This window comes from Spizellomyces punctatus (genome assembly GCF_000182565.1).
Source record: "Spizellomyces punctatus DAOM BR117 chromosome Unknown supercont1.12, whole genome shotgun sequence".
In the NCBI taxonomy this organism is placed as follows: domain Eukaryota; kingdom Fungi; phylum Chytridiomycota; class Chytridiomycetes; order Spizellomycetales; family Spizellomycetaceae; genus Spizellomyces; species Spizellomyces punctatus.
Genome location: NW_015971548.1, coordinates 302,047 through 319,109, shown reverse-complemented (window position 1 = coordinate 319,109; position 17,063 = coordinate 302,047). Strand labels below are relative to the sequence as shown.

The window sequence follows — 17,063 nt, the reverse complement described above, 5'->3', positions numbered from 1 at the left end:
TAAGTGACGGACATCAACATACAAAATAGACAAAAAAAAATAAATCATTTATTGTAAGTGAGATGCGAATCTCTTATCGGTCATAAAAAAAAGATTATCTAGCAATACGTGGTATATCCAGCCCATTTCAACAAAAATTAATCTCTTTTGCAAAATGACAGACGGCGGATTCAATGCGCGCCAACACCCACAGGTGCCGAATTACCAGTATCCGTCAAATGCTTCTCTGCCTTCACCTCGGACGGTACTGCTGCATTCTTGTGTTCTCCATCCCATCCCTCTTCCTCCTCTTCGTCATCATCATCGTCACCACCAGTAGCGCAGTGCACCTTTTTGCCCTCTGCAACACTGCGCTCGTGTCGTCGAAGGGCATCCCGTCGACTAAAGCCCTTACCGCATCGTTTACATCGATATGGCTTTTCTTGTGTGTGGATATAATAGTGTCGTTTAAGGTCGTGAGAGCGGCTAAAGGTTTGAGGACACATTTCGCAGCGGAAAGGTTTGGCCTTTGTCGGGTTTGCGGTGCCAGGGTGACCGCCGTGAATGGTGGCCAAGTGTTGAGTTAGGGCAATGTACTTGTTAAAGACCTTGCCGCACCCGGGGACAGTGCAAGTGAACATTTGAGGCATGCCAGGATACGCATTGTATCCCACCATTTGATTGGGGACCATGTTCATGCCCGCCATTTGCATACCGGGGACCATAGACACTGCCATGCTCGGAACCATGGGAACTGCCATGCCCATTTGCATCGGCATTCCCATTTGCATGACGGGCATGCCCATCTGCATCATGGGCGGTGGGCCATGGGAACGGAGGATGGGTGGGTTCGCGAGCATTGGTTGCTGTGGATCATGTTTTTGGGCTGATGACTGCTGAAGATTTGCGTTGGTGTGCGAGGACGAAAGCGAACTGTGTTGCGGATACGGCTGTGGTGATCCAGGGTGGTGAGATGGGCTCCGTTGATGATGTGGATACGGTGCTGGTGATGCGTGTCTTATGGTTGGCATAGGCTGCTGTTGATGGACCATAGACGGCATCTGATGATGGGACAGTCCGTTCGGAAGAACATAATGAGGACTGCCACTTGGCGTTGGAAGGTGCTGGTAAGGTGATGGGTGCGTGAAATTCCGTAGGGATGCTTCGCGAGACGGAGATGAATGGGCGTTGGCTGGTGGTCGACCGGAAAGTGAGGGCGATTGAGATCGTGCAGCTGGTGGTTGTCGTGATGGAGAAAGATGTGATGAGAAACCCGGAGCCGGGCGGTGTGGGGAAGAGCGCAGCGTTGATGGGCTAGGTTTTACTCTAGGCGATGCAGTAGAGTGTCCGCTAGCGTTCAGTTTGCCCGAGGGGTGGAATTGCTGCTGCGGTGGTTCGTGCATCTTTCCTCCCGGTATGTTCTCTGCATATGAATTGTGCTGCCCAACTTGTTGTACCAACGGCCCCACCCCAATATTTCCATCCATCACGTCAGTCTGTAAGCCGGCTTGCACGTGGCCCGGATACCCATTTTCAACAACTTGTGCCAACCCAGCTTCATTCTTGATTGCAAGATTTGATGCTACGTCGTCGAAATTCAACATTAACATATCGTCATGATAATCAATTGGCTTGCCATCGGCCGCGATGTTTTCTGATGGCTTGATGTCGGCAAATCCATTCAGATTGAACGAACTTGACGGAGTCATGGACTCGATTGTGTCTAGAAAAGAACCGACAATATAATCGAATGCGGGATTCTTGAACTGGGTGGCATCCTCGGAGATGAGTGACGGATCTCCGTAGGATGAGTCTTGCTGTTGATAGCTGTTTCCAAACTCTGATTGTGAGTAGAGAAGGTCATTGCGGAGTGTTCCGCCAGGGGTGAGGAGGGAAGCGTTCTGATCGAGGGTAAAGAGAGACTCGGTTGTGGGGGACAATGGCGGAAGACCGCCTGTGCTATTCCCCATTCCCAAGCCGCCTTGTCGGGTATTCGCATTCCCCATAGGATTCATCAATCCTGAACACAATTGTCATGTTAAATCTGTTGCCGTCTGTTACCACATCTGTTACCAAACGTCTTGCAACTTACCCAAAAGGTCATCATCAGTAGTTCCCACATACGACTCAAAATCGCCATAATCTCCAACACTGCCCTTGAAATTTGACACAAGAGCATTCATACTCCGTTCAAACAAGTTTGATGACGGCGAGGGAAGTAGCATGTTGGACGGCAGCATATTGCTCCCTGTCCCGGTTGGGGAGAGGAGCGGACCGTACACGGACATTGGCAATGTGTGCTTTTGCAATGAGTGTTTTTTGCTCGAGGTATTTCTGCAAGTATGCCCGTCTCTATCGCGAGGTGTTCCCCCTACCAAGGGGGAAACGGGGACAAAGGACCGACGACGATGAGGAAAGTCAAAACCCCTATAGCGTGGGAAGAACGCTTGCCCAAATGACGCGGCGGTGGCTTAGATGGACAAGCTTATTCCTACTTCCTCCTGTTCCTTCTGGCTGTCGTAAGCCCTTGTCTACGGGCGTAAACGCTCTTTCCTGTTGCCAAACGCAAAGCGGCGGGGGCGGCGGCGGCGGCGGGTTGCTGTGCGGATGCGGCGAACGGCGGACGATGTAAAAGAAACAGAAAGGGACAGCCAGGGGAAGAGGGGAAACAATGACAACAAGACACAGGAGTCAAGCTAATTTTATGCGGCACAGTCAAGCAAATTGTCATTTGGACGGAACATTTTTTCTTATTTTTTGCCTGCTTTGGGTCAAAGTAATTCGTGGCTTTCTGTTGTAGTTTTTAGAAAGCTCTGGAAGCAAAAAACAAAATTGTTTCTTTTTTTATTGCCATTTGCGCGCAGAGCGAGTCGAAAACCCCCCGTGCCGCTTTGGGCAAACAACGTCACAGGAGGGAGGGATTGGGATTGCTATGGTCGGACTTGGTTAGGGTTATAGGGTGACTTGCAGAGTATGGGACATCGCCAAACAGGAATTTGGGGCACGACGAAAATACGACATTTGATCCTTTGGGTTCGCTTCGTCCATGTGGTAACTGTGGAGGAGCCAGTTTTCAGTTCCAACTGACAAGGCGACAATCACTTGCATAGGCCGTGTGCAGCAGAGCGAATACACAGAGAGATGAGTAAACATGGTTCCGAAACCGGTCATGTCCATGCATGCTGTATAGGTGATGACGCTCGTCTAAAAGCAACCAACGAACAACAAGCTGTCCACAGCATTGATGATCGAATAACCGTAGAAAGATAATGAAGAACGAGACATATGATGAACCCTCTCAGTCTTTATAAATCTTGCTTTGTTTTTGCCTAGATGTAAGGGCACTTGAATTTTTGTGTATATCAAGCGCACCTTGCAATGCGGGTATTGACATGAGAGTCAATAAAACATGTTTGGAGTCAACACTTGAGATATGGCTTTGCACTTTCCGAAGCGTGTTTGAAACCAGGTCTCTTGCTCTGGCCATAGGCGCTTTGGTTCTCGTCGAGTCGTCAGCGTTGTTGGCCCTCAGATAAAAACCAAACCCTCCACTTGAGATGATTCGGATGGTCTGGAATAAGGTGTACTTGAGCACCTAACCTGTTTTGTATCCACATTGTATCTTGGCCAGGGACACATCTGGATCCTAAAGGCCCTCATGCGGTGGGTTGTTAACCATTCTAGTTGTGCCGATGTCCCCTTTGAACCATCGACTGGTCAACTTGGATTCAAAATTATGCGTGAGGTGGCCTCGTCTACTTGACCAGTTTGAAATGTCCACTCGCCCTCCAACACGTTTTATCGTCAATACACGCAAACTGCCTTCGTCAGAGAAGAAACATCTCTCAAGACTACAAATATCATTGGCTGCAATGGTCACATCGATGGGCTTCAATCATATCGCGTTGAACATGGCCCTATGGCGAGTGCATGTGCTAAGAGGCCTTACAACGCAATCCAACGATTGGGGTAATAAAATAGGTACAGATATCAAATGGCCGCTAACCTCTATATGGTCTCGTGGTGTAGTTGGTTATCACATCAGTCTAACACACTGAAGGTCTCCAGTTCGAACCTGGACGAGACCATTTCAGGGATCGGACGTTCGCTTTTGCCTCTCGGGCAACCAATTTTTGTATTTAAATCTCTCGCAAGAGATACGAATCACAGTCAAATTTACTGCGGAAATCATGCCGGAAAAGTGGTTAGTTACTTGGAGGAATGGCATTGTTCCAGGTTTCAACACCTATGAAAGTTTCGGCGATAATCCGGTTGTGCAGATTGAAATGTGAATCGGGAACTTGCTCAATTGTCGATAGCATATAGCTCCCACCAATGGATCAATCGTAGGAATGAGTGGATTTACGCACCTTGCCCTGCATTATTGTTTTGATGACCCGACTTGTTTTTTTTTTTGATCAAAAGTTGGTGCTGTCTTTGGGACCCTGACTGGGCGGTTGGAAGTTGCAGCGTCTAGCTAGTCTCAGAAACTTGCAAAACTGAAAAAGATATCGTAAAAAACAGGAACAAAGAATGAATTCATTGGCCAGACGATACAATGATTGGATCTCTTTAGAATGCAAAAACGTTCCATTGCATTTTTCAAGAAAAGTTCTTTTTATCCGGTTTCGTATTCGTGCGCTACATCTCGTACTTTGCCTATTGATTATCCGACAGTGTAGGAGGACATCTGGCGTACGTGGGGCCGTAGTTGCTATGATTGGCAAAACCTGATAGTATGGAGATCGTACAAAGCTACCTCCACTTGATTTGGCCGGTCACGAATGGAAGAAAAACATACCGTTGTTGCAAGCAAACTTGTCATTTGCTCTAGGTTTAATGACTTGCAAGAACCTCATTTCATCCACCCATCAGTGTGAAATTTCAAAAAACTCCACAAGAAACAAACTAGTGTGACAGAATACGTTCTCAACACTGTATATCATCATATACAAAAACCAACCCCAACTCATCAACAATCCCACCCACATCAATCCAAATCCAAAACCACAAACTCAACACTTCCATTCACCCCCTCCACTTCCACACCACCATCAACACCCTCAATAAAAACCCCATCACCTCCGAAAAGTACCACCTCACCCACACGCAAACTCCCTCCCCCCATAACAACATGAACATACATCCTCCTACTATTCCCAACCGGCCGATAAACAACCTTGTGACCTTTATCAAGGATACCAGCAAACATGTACACATCAGCATGAGTTGGTACAAGGCTATCCAGTTGCAGCTCAACAGGCACAGATAGTCCTAATGAAGGATCTGGTTTTAAAACCGGACATAGGCGATTCCGCTTTTCGGAATCCGTAAAAGTTCGAGTGACATAGCTGGGATTTAAACCATGCACAGCGGGTTTCAACCAAATTTGAAGAAAATGCACAGTCTCAGAGTCATTGTTGGTTTCTGAATGTGCTACGCCGGTTCCGGCAGATGTATGCTGTATCATCCCTCGTGTCAGACGTTCAATGTGCCCGAGGGAATCCGTGTGAGTAAGTACTCCAGACACAATGTAGGAAAAGATTTCGTATTCCTTGTGGGGGTGTGTACCAAAGCCGTTTTCTGTGGTGTCCACCGTTATTTTACGGAAATTCATTGATGGGCTATCGGATTAAAAGTAACTTGCCAGATGCAACTCGATCTTCGTTCAACACCCTCAAGGCACCAAATCCCATAAATTTAGTATCATGGTAGTTTGCGAACGAAAATGTCTGTTTTCCCTTCCGTTAACTCGTATCTGTCAAATAGCGCATCGTTTGGATGCAAACAGTAAACCTACATGATAGGTATCCAACCACCCGTGGTTGGCATGTCCCCTCTCTGCACTCTTTCGTATCTGAAATGTGGGCATTTTGTTTATTGAGAGCGTTTGCGGACACTGGCGGCAGAGATGAAGGAAGGAACCGTCGGCTGATGTCACGCACACTCAGCACACTTATCAAGCACGTGGTATCAATCTTGCAGATCCCAGCCATGAAAGAAGAAAAGGATATCATGTACACTAAAAATGTATTCACAAATGCTCCCTTCAGCAAAGGGCAATTTACACGCACGCAACAAAAAAAAACATGTCAAAGACAATGAGAATAAGAATAAAAAAAAGTAGTAGCTGACATGTCGAACACAATACTGCTTGAATGTTCATCCATGTGCCTGCTCGTGCTCAAACCTCACACTCTCCACCCACCACACTCTGTCCACCGTCACCTTCCATTCCGCCCTCCTAGGCTCGTCGCCCAACGAGACCTCAAGGGTTTTGATTGTGAGACTCTGGTAGACCATAAGCGGTAGCTTGTGAGCACATTCCCCTGCCACCGCCCCACCCGATTAACTAAAAAGCAACCAATTCTCCCATACTTTTTGTTTACGCAACACCTGCCGTGCCGCCCCGACCATCAGATGCCCAAGCCAATGCAACCCGCTCCAATAGTTCCACTGGACGTTGCTCGATACCGCCCGGCACCGGCAATCGTGTGTTGCCCATTAGATAAAGATCGATTTCCCTCGCAGCTTGTCGTCCTTCATTGATACCCCATACAATTAAACTCTGCCCTCGTCGGCAATCACCGGCAGCGTATACGCCTGGAACGTTGGTCGCGTAGCTGTTCTTGGGGGTGATAATGTTGGTCCTAGCGTCCTGGGTAACACCCAACTGCTGCATGACATCCTTCTCCGGCCCCAAGAATCCCATGGCGAGAAGAACCATGTCGGCTTGGAAGAACTTCTCCGTGCCTGGAACTTCACGCATCGTCCATGCGCCCTTCTCGTCCTTGGTCCATTCAACGCGAACCGTGTTGATACCCTTGACGTGACCTTTGCCGTCTGACACAAATTCTTTGGTCAAGATGCAATACTCACGGGGATCCTTGCCGTGGTGAACAGCGACCTCAGCGTGACCATAGTCAACCTTGAAGACACGGGGGAACGTGGGCCATGGGTTGTCCTTGGCACGCGTTGCTGGGGGTTGGGGAAGAAGTTCAAAATTGACAATGCTTGCAGCGCCTAGAGGTGGATAAAGCGAAAATGAGCAATTGAGAGAATTATGCAAACTGACAAACAGCCATACATACCGTGACGCAAAGATGTAGCCAAGCAATCAGTACCAGTATCACCTCCGCCAATAACCACAACGTGCTTGCCCTTAGCACTGAGGTAATCGCCATTGCGAAGGTCAGAGTCCAACAAACTCTTGGTATTACGTTGGAGGAATTCCATGGCAAAGTGCACACCATCCAAGTTCCTGTTCGGCACAGGTAAGTCACGAGGCCATGTCGCACCCATAGCGAGCACCACGACATCATTGTCCTCCTTCAACTTGCGGACATCCACGTTCTTGCCGACATGCGCATTGGTGACAAACTCAACACCTTCAGCCGCCATCAAATCAACACGGCGCTGCACAATAGCCTTGTCAAGCTTCATGTTGGGGATACCGTACATAAGCAGACCTCCAATACGGTCGTTACGGTCGTATACCGTCACAGTGTGACCAGCCTTGTTGAGTTGATCGGCAGCCGCAAGCCCAGCGGGTCCAGAACCAATGACTGCAATGCGTTTTCCAGTACGGTGCTTTGGTGGGGTGGGAACAATCCATCCCTCTGCGAAACCCCGGTCAATGATGGCACACTCAATGCTCTTGATCGACACGGGCAACTCGTTGATGCCCAAGACACAAGCACCTTCGCAAGGAGCTGGACACACGCGACCAGTGAACTCGGGGAAGTTGTTGGTCATCAGCAAGCGATCCAAAGCCTCTTGCCATTGGTTCTTGAAGACAAGGTCGTTCCACTTGGGGATGATGTTACCAATGGGACATCCATTGTCCGACTGACAGAAGGGTACACCACAGTCCATGCAACGAGCAGCCTGAACTTTGAGATCTTCAGGGTTCAAACGCGCGTTGATCTCTTTCCAGTCCTTTGTACGCTTGCGTGGGTTCCGGTATTGGTCGCCTTGACGGTTGTACTTCATGAATCCGCGAACCTTGTCAACGACGGCGACACGCTTCTTCGCCATAGCTTCGTCCGTAACACTGTCTTCAAGGTCAAGAAGGAGCGGCTCTTTACGGGGTGCGGGTGCAGGAGCGGGCTCAGCCTTTGGCGCGTTGAGGGAGCCTTCCTTCTCCTGCATCTTCTTTGCCAACACTGCTTTGTAATCACGAGGGAAGACCTTGACGAACTTGGGCAGAGCCTTGTGCCAGTTCTGGAGGACACGTTGTGCGACGCCAGAGCCGGTCAGCGTGTAATGTTCGGTAATCAAATCCTTGAGCCACTTGACATCGTCAACCTCGTTCACGCGATCCAAGTCTACCATCTCCGTGTTGCAGATTCCGTGGAAGCGATCCTCCTGGTCGAGGACGTAGGCGATACCTCCGCTCATACCAGCAGCAAAGTTGCGTCCAGCAGGACCGAGAATAACCACACGACCACCAGTCATGTATTCACAACCGTGGTCACCGACTCCCTCGACAACAGCAATCGCACCCGAGTTACGGACCGCGAAACGCTCGGCGGCAACTCCAGAGAAGAAGGCTTTACCGCTGGTAGCACCGTACAAACAAACGTTTCCAACAATGATGTTCTCTTCAGCCTTGAACTTGGAGACCTTTGGAGGGTATACGACAATTTGTCCTCCCGAAAGACCTTTGCCTACATAGTCGTTGGCGTCACCCTCCAACTCAATGAACACACCAGGAGCCAAGAAAGCTCCCAGAGATTGACCGGCGGACCCTGTGAGCTGCACGTGAATTGTACCGTCCGGTAGACCTGCTTCACCGTGGGCCCTTGACACTTCGTAACTGAGTGTGGCCCCGAGGGCACGGTCAGTGTTCACAACTTCGGCCGCGATCTGAACAGGACGACGCGTCTCAAGAGCCCGCTTGGCCTGCTCGATCAGCTTGTTGTCCAAACGTTTGTACAACATGTGATCTTGCTTCTTCACGTTATGAGTAGCTGCACCAGGACGAAGGGTGAAAGCGGGAGTTAGGATCGGTGTGAGATCGAGGTTGCGGGTTTTGGGATTCTTGACGGCCTCGTTGACCGTTAAGAAGTCGGTACGACCAACCATCTCATCGATCGTGTGGAAACCAAGCTTGGCCATTATCGTACGGCATTCTTCGGCGACGTAATAGAAGAAATTCACAACGTCTTCAGGAGTACCCTCAAACTTCTTCCGCAGTTCAGGGTCCTGAGTAGCCACACCAACTGGGCAGGTGTTCTAATGTAGGAAAGCGAGTTAGTTCCTCATGTAAATGATGCATTAAAGTAACGTCCACTCACCAGGTGACACTTCCGCATCATAGTACAGCCCATGGCAATGAGAGGAGCAGTTGCGAAACCCCATTCTTCAGCGCCGAGCAGACATGCAATGGCAACATCACGACCTGTCTTTATTTGACCATCGGTCTGAAGAACTACACGGCCACGAAGGTCGTTAAGGACCAGAGTTTGGTGCGTTTCGGCAAGACCAAGCTCCCAAGGAAGACCGGCGTATTTGATACCAGTCCATCGACTGGCTCCCGTGCCTCCATCATGACCAGAGATCAAAATGTGGTCCGCCCTTGCCTTGGCCACACCGGAAGCAATAACACCGACACCGACTTCGGATACGAGTTTGACAGACACGCGAGATGCGGGGTTGGCACATTTCAAATCGTAAATCAACTGCTTAAGATCTTCAATGGAGTAGATGTCGTGATGGGGAGGGGGACTGATAAGTCCAACGCCGGGGGTAGATTTACGCGTAGCAGCGATGCCTTCGGACACCTTGTGTCCAGGGAGCTCACCACCTTCACCGGGTTTGGCACCTTGCGCCATCTTGATTTGGAGTTCCTCAGCATCTGAGAGGTAGTAGCTCGTGACACCGAAACGACCTGAGGCGACTTGCTTGATGGCAGAACGCATGGAATCTCCGTTGGTCAAAGGTTTCGATCGCTCTGGGTCTTCGCCACCTTCTCCAGTGTTACTTTTTCCGCCCAAACGGTTCATGGCCAAAGCAAGTGTTGAGTGCGCCTCGAAGGAGATAGACCCGTACGACATGGCGCCTGTACAGAAACGCTTGACAATGTTTGTCCATGGCTCAACGTCCTCGATTGGAATGGGTCTTGAATTGTCAAATTTGAAGTCGAGAAGACCACGAAGTGTGCAATTCTTGATCTGCTCGTATGATTGACGTGAGTATGCTTCGTAGGCATTGGTGTTTTTGCGGCGGACAGCATCTTGCAAATTCGCGATACTGGCCGGGTCGTTGATGTGTGCCTCTCCACCATCACGCCAGTGGTAGTCACCAGACTCCGGGAGCGTCTCAATGGTGACAGTGTCACGCGATGGCCAAGCGGCTTCATGGAAGGTGATGGCGTCCAACGCCAAAATATCAAATCCGACACCCTTGATACGTGAAGCTGTACCAGAGAAGCACTTGGAAACAACCGAAGAGTCCAAACCAAGAGCCTCGAAAATCTGAGCAGCCTTGTAACTCTGCAAAGTGGAGATACCCATCTTGGACATCACCTTGCGGATACCGTCATTGCTCGCCTTAATGTAATTGTAAATGATTTTGTCTTCGGCAAGATCCCTCCTGAGGATATTCTCCCTCTTCAGCTTGAGCATCGCCTCGTACGCCAAGTACGGGCAGATAGCGTCGGCACCATATCCCAAGAGTACACAGAAGTGATGGACTTCGCGCGCTTCACCAGTCTCTGCCACCAATGCAATTTTGGACCGAAGCTTGTTACGGACCAGATGGTGGTGCACACCTCCCAAGGCAACGAGAGCGGAGAGAGGAACGCGGTCGGAGGACACGTGGCGGTCGCTGAGGATAGCAATCTTCAACCCATCGTGAATGGCTTGAGACACTTCGGAGCACACGCGGTCGAGAGCAGCGAGGTAGCCAGCCACGCCCTCGTTCTTAGGGAAAGTAATGTCAATCTCAGCAACACTCCAATCAGCCCTGAAGCGTGGCAATGTCTTGAGTGCTTCCAATTCCTCGATGGAGATGATGGGAGAGGGGAGGTGAAGCCGATGTGCTTGAGTGGGAGTCATCTCGAGAATATTGCCTTGAGGTCCGACATAGCAGGACAAGGACATGACAATTTCCTCACGGATGGGATCAATGGGTGGATTGGTGACTTGAGCGAACAGCTGACGGAAGTATTCATAGACCACCTTTGGCTGTCGAGACATGCAGGCAAGCGGCGTATCGTAACCCATAGATCCGAGGGCTTCTTTACCGTCCGCGACCATCGGCATGATGAGCATGTTAAGCTGCTCAATGGTGAAACCAAACGCCAACATGCGCTTATCCTCTGCCACCGAGTGCTCGTCAAGAGCGGGTTTATGGAAAGCTCCCGACCGCTGAGCGAATTTGCGAACATCCTCCATGCTGAGCATATTATCTTTGATCCAGGTTCCGAAGGGGCGCTCCGTGCAGATCCTCATTTTGAGCTCGCGGTCATCGACAACACGTCCTTCTTCAGTATCAACAAGCAACATCTTTCCGGGTTGGAGACGTCCCTTGGAAACGATAGTCTCCGGTTTGACGAAGATAGTGCCCACTTCAGAGGCGCAAATCATAATGTCGGCGTCCGTGACATAGAATCGACAGGGGCGAAGACCGTTACGATCCAATGAAGCACCAACGTATCGACCGTCCGAGAACGTGAACAGCGCAGGACCGTCCCATGGCTCCATAAGACATGCGGCCCATTCGTAGAAAGCGCGCTTCTCAGGTTCCATGTTGGGCTGGTTCTCCCAGGCTTCTGGAATCATCATCATGACGGCCTCGGGAAGCGATACGACACCATTCATAATCAGAAGCTCGAGCACGTTATCAAAAGCGGCAGAATCGGAACCGCCTTCTTCAATGATAGGCAAAAGGGTTTCCAGATGTTCCTTGAATGCTTCGCTCTTAATGACACCTTCTCTGGCTCTCATCCAGTTTTTGTTACCACGAAGCGTGTTGATTTCACCATTGTGAGCGCACCATCGCATCGGCTGTGCACGGTCCCATGAAGGAAACGTGTTGGTGGAGAAACGAGAGTGAACCAAACAAAAGTATGATTTGAAACCAGGGTTGGTCAGATCAGCAAAGTAGTCATATACTTGCACCGGGGCGAGCAGACCCTTGTATACCATGTGTTTGCTCGAAAGAGAACAGATGTAGAACCATTTCTTTAATGTGATAGCGTGAGTAGTTTGTTTGCGGAGAAGATAGAGCTGACGCTCAAAGTGTTTGTAGTCAAATTCGGCATTGTGAGCGCGGACTAGGGTGACGAAGGGCTGGAAAATTTCGGGTTCTTTGCTTTTGGAGGATGGGCCGAGAATAGTGTTGTTGCGCGGTACTGGACGCCAGCAGAGCACATTGAGACCGAGGCTTTGAGCGATTTCCTCAAATTTCTCTTGGCTGTCTTTCATCACGACCTCGTCGGGTTTGAGATAAATGTTACCAACAGCATATTGCCCGGGCGGAGGCAATACAATGCCAAAGTTTCTCTTAATCTCGCGACCAAAGAGTTCGTGAGGGATCGAACACATGACGCCAGCGCCATCACCATCCCGAGTGTCTGCCCCTACGGCACCACGGTGGGTCATGTTGCAGAGTAAGTTGCGTGCATCCGCAACAATCTCGTGGCTAGGCTGCCCCTTAATGTGACAAACAAACCCAACACCACAAGCATCCTTCTCAAATTCGGGGTCGTATAGACCCTGAGCTTGCGGGATAACATCCGCCCAAGACTCAAAGTGTTCGTCCTGCGGAGCCATCTTTTAAACCCAACTGCGCTGGTAAGTAAATCTGATCCTTTTTTCACAGACAGCAAACGAGCGAGCCCACCTGTGGATAAAGATGAAAAGTGTATGTGTGAAAAATCTAGGTTACAAATGGAATCCTTGCAGATAAACAGTTCTGTAAAAGATGGGGAAATCTCCAGAGTCAGCCAAAACAAGCTATACAATGGTTCGGAATTCTGCCTAAAAAGCACTGTGCACTCACCAGCAAGGTCCCGAGGAGACAGAAAAACGAAAAAAACAATAGTGTATGTGCAAAAAGTGTGTAGTAGAGTAGTCGGATATCCAATATAATACTAATAATGAAGACAGACTCCCTTCCTAACGACGACGATGAAGCACACAGACAAGGATTTTGGCGAAAAGCGCTGGTTTGGGCGAGAACCGGACTTTTGCAAGAAACACCCAGCTGCGAGTGTCGGCAAGGAAGGAGGGCAGAAGGGGAAGAAGAAAAATCCAGAGTCCCACGCCCTTTATATACTCCCCAAGGCCCATATCCGTTTTTTACTCTGGTCACACAAGATGAGATCGATTTCAATCCAGTGCATGGAACAGTCGCTGTGCCACTGGTCTACACGGTGGCAATGCAACGTTAAATTCAAGGGGATCTCGAAACACAACTGTCTCCCCCTTTAGCTGATCTTCAGACACGCAACATGTGCATTTCAGGCTATGGCACAGTCATGCATAATGAGAGGCACTGTCACATTGAGTGGGTGGCACATACTCGTTGGAGACATTTATTCTTATCTTCCTCCGATAATCGACAAGCATCCATACACCTTTTGGTAAGCGAGATGGATTCGATTGACCTACGCTGGGAACATGCGGATTTCACAGAAGGCTTGAAGTGACGACGTGTTTGTTCAATAAGGGTTTGCCATCATGTCCTTGGCAGGTGCTGTTGGCGTCTCCGACGTGTTAGCAACAGGAAGCCGTTCTGGTCCGAGTTTGTGGACTGTGCCGCCAGAACCCCCACATTCCCGTTATCCGAAAATTTCCGAAATCGATCGTAGCCTTGGTTCAGAAAGATTTGCAGTTAGCATGTGACCGCGCTCCACGAGATCTTATGGTTTCAGGAATTTGGAACATAAAAGTTTTTGCTGGTATTTAAATTGTGGATAGAATTTTCCGACCTTCCGTATACCGGGTACCGGGTTTCGATGCGCGCCGTTATGGACGTCACAAACATGTGTTGCTGGAGGTTTTTGGTTGCCTACCTTGTAATGAGCTTGGCCTTGTCATGAAAGATAGATAAAGTAGACTAGCTGGTTGTGAAGGTGCTTGCATGCCTGATATCTTATCATCAAGAGACCTTGCTACTGAACAAGATAAAGATCTTTTGCGCGCTTTCACAACCTTCACTATGTCATAAATGATGAGCCTCCAACGTTTCAACTGTCACTGGAGAATTGGCGTTCGCTCAATTGTCGGTGCATTAGTTGGATTGCCAATCACGTCATGAAGAGTACCAGTACTCCCGTAAGGCGAATCACGTAAAGAAAATCAAGTTATCGTGAAATGAACTGCTCGCCATCAGCATTCCATTTTCCACACCCCTAGACATCATGGCGGAAAACTTGGCACCTGACGCATATAGGAAACTCTCCGACCTCAAAGCAGAAGCGAGTCTCCATAGCCAAGAAGTTGGACACCAAAAAGGTCACATTGACCCACACGATGAGGGTGCCAACGCATGTGGTAATATCAAATCTGGCAACTACTTGAGTAATATCACAAAATTCAATCGATGGCTTATAGCGGCATTCGGTAAATACGCTTCAGCAATGGCAACAGAGCTCGAGCTCCCTGGCGATAAATCCCTTGATATCCAAAAAGCAGCATTGCCCTCCAAAAAAGGGTCTTATTCGCCAGCGGACCTTGCTCGCCGGCTCAGAAAGGAGGCTGAGGAGCGGATTAAATCCGAACAGGAAGAAATCGGATATGTTAGACCGAAATCAGCGGCGGCAAAGACTCTTAGTGCAGCTTTAAAGTATGAAGAGACCTTGGCGGAGCATATGGAGCGAGGAGACGTCGTATAGGTGGGCCTTGGGTTACCTGCAAGACAATAGCTCGTTTGCACAGAAAGTTGAATTGGAGAATTGAGATCAAAGAGCAGATTTATGGTAAAAGAAGCACAACGAGAACTCGTATCGTCCATTTATCACTCTTGCCATGGCCGCGATGGTTGGCTTACCTCGCTGCTGCCGATCTTTCTATGAATCCCCCCCGTTTCATAGAACTCAGAAAGCCCAAAATCATTCCATGGATGGGATGGGACTGAACTCACGAACTTCAGTCCACATCAAAGACATGTCAGAAGAAGGAGGGGTATATTTGCCGCCAAACTGCTGGCTATTTGGTGAGTGGACGAGAGATCAAGCTCAAACATCTTAGTCGCCCAGTGAGGGCTTTGGCTAGCCGTTGCAAAAGGATACACATATATACGACTTCCATGCAGGAGCAGACTCATTCAACAATGTATATTGCCATTCACTAGTTTGCCGGTAAGGTTTTACATACTCCTGGTGCACCGCCACTCGCATCCAAAGCGAATCCCTTGTCACAAATATACCAACACTGACCAGTGGCAGCCTCAAAGAGAGCCCTCTTTGCATGATATTCTGGTACGGGCGTGCCATTGCAGCTTGCCAATCCTGGATCCACCGTAGTCGACCAAAAATACACGTTGGCGACGATGCCAAGTATAACCACTGATACACCCATAGTTAGGATAAGGAATTTGAATTTCGGATCCAAATCGCCTAGTCGGTACCATCGAATCTGTGATCGGGAAGACGATCGTGTTTAGAATGGATGCAAGCACAATGTGGACTTTTGGTAATTAAAGGCCTTCTCACCAGTTGGATTGCTACAAATGTAAACGACAACAGAACAAGTCCGAGGAAGAGATGGTTCGCGGATCTTCCGAATCCATTGATCAACGAGAATATGAACGTCAACTAGTCATGGACAATAATCAGGATTCATTTGCTGAGTGTGAACATGCACATCTAAAAGGACTGATATGATATATTCCAACAAATACTCACCACAACAAACGCGAGAACCCCAGCACCAATAACGTTTTCAATCATCCTGTCCTGTACAAAGGCACTAACATATAAGCAAACTTTGTCAACCGTTGGCCGATGCAAATCTCAAGGAAGAACGCACTCTGCTCGTGGGCTGCAAAAACAATGGCTCTTCACCCGGCGGTGCATCAAACAACGGTGCATCGTCTGCGAATGGGTTTCTAGACATGGTGGTCTACGGTTTATGTGGAAGGAGAATATGGGTGGTAATTGCTTGGATGAATCAGAGCTTATGGGTGCGCGGTCGCCGCCGTTGTGACGACGGCAAGCAGCAGGACAAAATCCACGCGTTGACAGCAAGATTCAAATATGGTTAGATTACAATAGTGGCACAGCCAACCAGACCCACAGGCAACGGTCGCTCGCTCGCTGGCCAACGACGGGTTGACACCAATGGCCGGGCATGCAACCGTCCACCTTCGGGAGTTGACGAATGGCCCTCTTGAAGATTGGTACATCACATGCAGCAAAGTAATGCCGATATGGCAAATCTGTAGTCGGCTGATTCGGGAAGAGAGAATTTCAGTACCTACCAAGAGGATGGAAAGAGACTTACCAATGTTGATTCAATAAAGTACATTGGCATACTCCAAAAACTAGACCATTATCGCAAAGCCGTAGACAACGCTAACGATGGTCAATAGGTGAAGATCTGTCCGAATGCCGGCTTATAAAGCACATCACGTGCATGTCCGAAGCCCCCGCGCGAGGCCTTTTCCCTCGCGTTTTCCTTTGTGGTGGAGAATGAAACTGTAGAGTTCAGCTTCCAGCTGGTCACATCATTACGTTCAACTACCTTCTCTAATACTCTTGTATTGCTGCAAAGTGCAAGCTGTCAGAGGTTTCAAACATGATCCGAGCAGAAGACGACGACGAGGCTGCCTTACGTCTCAATGACCAAGGCCCAGCTCTGGAGGAGACGGTGACAGAGACGAACAGAACTGCCTTGAAAACTGTATTGCAGGCAGAAAATACCGTCCAACTTACCGATGTCGAGTACCTTGAACCTTCGCCTCCGTCCCCACAAGCAATCCAGGTCATATCGCCTTCTGCCGAGGATGTCGCTCAGCACAGCACGTCAGGCGACCAAGAAATTTCGGAACAGCAGGAAGAGACTAATGTACAGACGATGATGAAAGTGTGGAGGAATTCAACGACTGGATGTCATTGAAGGCTTGGACGTTCT

General features: G+C 49.1%; 6 protein-coding genes and 1 non-coding gene across 8 annotated transcripts; 3 read left to right on the top strand and 4 right to left on the bottom strand.

Annotated features, from left to right (window-relative positions):
* Positions 1-52: 52 nt before the first annotated feature.
* Positions 53-2,622, bottom strand: SPPG_06508 (uncharacterized protein). Its single transcript, XM_016754708.1, has 2 exons — positions 2,072-2,622; positions 53-1,999 (listed from the first exon to the last, which is right to left on the bottom strand). Exons 1-2 carry the CDS (start codon positions 2,265-2,267, stop codon positions 171-173), a joined length of 2,025 nt encoding a protein of 674 aa, XP_016606139.1. The 5' UTR covers positions 2,268-2,622; the 3' UTR covers positions 53-170.
* A 1,371-nt stretch (positions 2,623-3,993) lies between these two features.
* Positions 3,994-4,067, top strand: SPPG_10154. The gene has a single exon. It is a non-coding gene; the product is annotated as a tRNA-Val (tRNA).
* Positions 4,068-4,877: 810 nt separating this feature from the next.
* On the bottom strand, positions 4,878-5,902 carry SPPG_06507 (uncharacterized protein). The gene is made up of 3 exons (XM_016754707.1): positions 5,780-5,902; positions 5,627-5,711; positions 4,878-5,562 (listed from the first exon to the last, which is right to left on the bottom strand). The coding sequence occupies exons 1-3, from the start codon at positions 5,849-5,851 to the stop codon at positions 4,970-4,972; spliced, it is 750 nt and encodes a 249-aa protein (XP_016606138.1). The 5' UTR covers positions 5,852-5,902; the 3' UTR covers positions 4,878-4,969.
* Positions 5,903-5,993: 91 nt separating this feature from the next.
* SPPG_06506 lies at positions 5,994-13,238 on the bottom strand. Of its 2 annotated transcripts, none has more exons than XM_016754706.1 (5): positions 12,988-13,238; positions 12,829-12,900; positions 9,279-12,771; positions 7,071-9,216; positions 5,994-7,002 (listed from the first exon to the last, which is right to left on the bottom strand). In XM_016754706.1, exons 3-5 carry the CDS (start codon positions 12,756-12,758, stop codon positions 6,365-6,367), a joined length of 6,264 nt encoding a protein of 2,087 aa, XP_016606137.1. In that variant the 5' UTR covers positions 12,759-12,771; positions 12,829-12,900; positions 12,988-13,238; the 3' UTR covers positions 5,994-6,364. The 2 variants fall into 2 exon arrangements, with proteins under 2 accessions (XP_016606137.1, XP_016606136.1); XM_016754705.1 differs by having other exon boundaries at positions 9,279-12,758.
* Positions 13,239-14,051: 813 nt separating this feature from the next.
* On the top strand, positions 14,052-14,919 carry SPPG_06505 (uncharacterized protein). The gene is made up of 2 exons (XM_016754704.1): positions 14,052-14,483; positions 14,544-14,919. Exons 1-2 carry the CDS (start codon positions 14,351-14,353, stop codon positions 14,822-14,824), a joined length of 414 nt encoding a protein of 137 aa, XP_016606135.1. The 5' UTR covers positions 14,052-14,350; the 3' UTR covers positions 14,825-14,919.
* A 281-nt stretch (positions 14,920-15,200) lies between these two features.
* On the bottom strand, positions 15,201-16,137 carry SPPG_06504 (uncharacterized protein). Its single transcript, XM_016754703.1, has 4 exons — positions 15,960-16,137; positions 15,836-15,886; positions 15,644-15,745; positions 15,201-15,566 (listed from the first exon to the last, which is right to left on the bottom strand). Exons 1-4 carry the CDS (start codon positions 16,044-16,046, stop codon positions 15,279-15,281), a joined length of 528 nt encoding a protein of 175 aa, XP_016606134.1. The 5' UTR covers positions 16,047-16,137; the 3' UTR covers positions 15,201-15,278.
* A 590-nt stretch (positions 16,138-16,727) lies between these two features.
* Positions 16,728-17,048, top strand: SPPG_06503 (uncharacterized protein; the record flags this gene model as incomplete). Its single annotated transcript, XM_016754702.1, has 1 exon — positions 16,728-17,048. One exon carries the CDS (start codon positions 16,728-16,730, stop codon positions 17,046-17,048), a length of 321 nt encoding a protein of 106 aa, XP_016606133.1.
* Between the last annotated feature and the right edge of the window lie 15 nt (positions 17,049-17,063).

What these genes read in the sequence shown, in the direction of transcription:
- SPPG_06506 (XM_016754706.1), bottom strand. Translation starts at nt 12,758, where the DNA reads ATGGCTCCGCAGGACGAACACTTTGAGTCTTGGGCGGATGTTATCCCG. An exon ending in TGATGCGGAAGTGTCACCTG is followed by an intron (nt 9,217 to 9,278) that starts GTGAGTGGACGT and finishes TTCCTACATTAG; the next exon opens with AACACCTGCCCAGTTGGTGT. An exon ending in GGCTACATCTTTGCGTCACG is followed by an intron (nt 7,003 to 7,070) that starts GTATGTATGGCT and finishes ATCCACCTCTAG; the next exon opens with GCGCTGCAAGCATTGTCAAT.
- SPPG_06508 (XM_016754708.1), bottom strand. Translation starts at nt 2,267, where the DNA reads ATGTCCGTGTACGGTCCGCTCCTCTCCCCAACCGGGACAGGGAGCAAT. An exon ending in TACTGATGATGACCTTTTGG is followed by an intron (nt 2,000 to 2,071) that starts GTAAGTTGCAAG and finishes AATTGTGTTCAG; the next exon opens with GATTGATGAATCCTATGGGG.
- SPPG_06507 (XM_016754707.1), bottom strand. Translation starts at nt 5,851, where the DNA reads ATGCCCACATTTCAGATACGAAAGAGTGCAGAGAGGGGACATGCCAAC. An exon ending in GGTGGTTGGATACCTATCAT is followed by an intron (nt 5,712 to 5,779) that starts GTAGGTTTACTG and finishes AAGGGAAAACAG; the next exon opens with ACATTTTCGTTCGCAAACTA. An exon ending in CGAAGATCGAGTTGCATCTG is followed by an intron (nt 5,563 to 5,626) that starts GCAAGTTACTTT and finishes TGGACACCACAG; the next exon opens with AAAACGGCTTTGGTACACAC.
- SPPG_06504 (XM_016754703.1), bottom strand. Translation starts at nt 16,046, where the DNA reads ATGTCTAGAAACCCATTCGCAGACGATGCACCGTTGTTTGATGCACCG. An exon ending in GGGTTCTCGCGTTTGTTGTG is followed by an intron (nt 15,746 to 15,835) that starts GTGAGTATTTGT and finishes GTCCATGACTAG; the next exon opens with TTGACGTTCATATTCTCGTT. An exon ending in CATTTGTAGCAATCCAACTG is followed by an intron (nt 15,567 to 15,643) that starts GTGAGAAGGCCT and finishes TCCCGATCACAG; the next exon opens with ATTCGATGGTACCGACTAGG.
- SPPG_06505 (XM_016754704.1), top strand. Translation starts at nt 14,351, where the DNA reads ATGGCGGAAAACTTGGCACCTGACGCATATAGGAAACTCTCCGACCTC. An exon ending in TGAGGGTGCCAACGCATGTG is followed by an intron (nt 14,484 to 14,543) that starts GTAATATCAAAT and finishes GATGGCTTATAG; the next exon opens with CGGCATTCGGTAAATACGCT.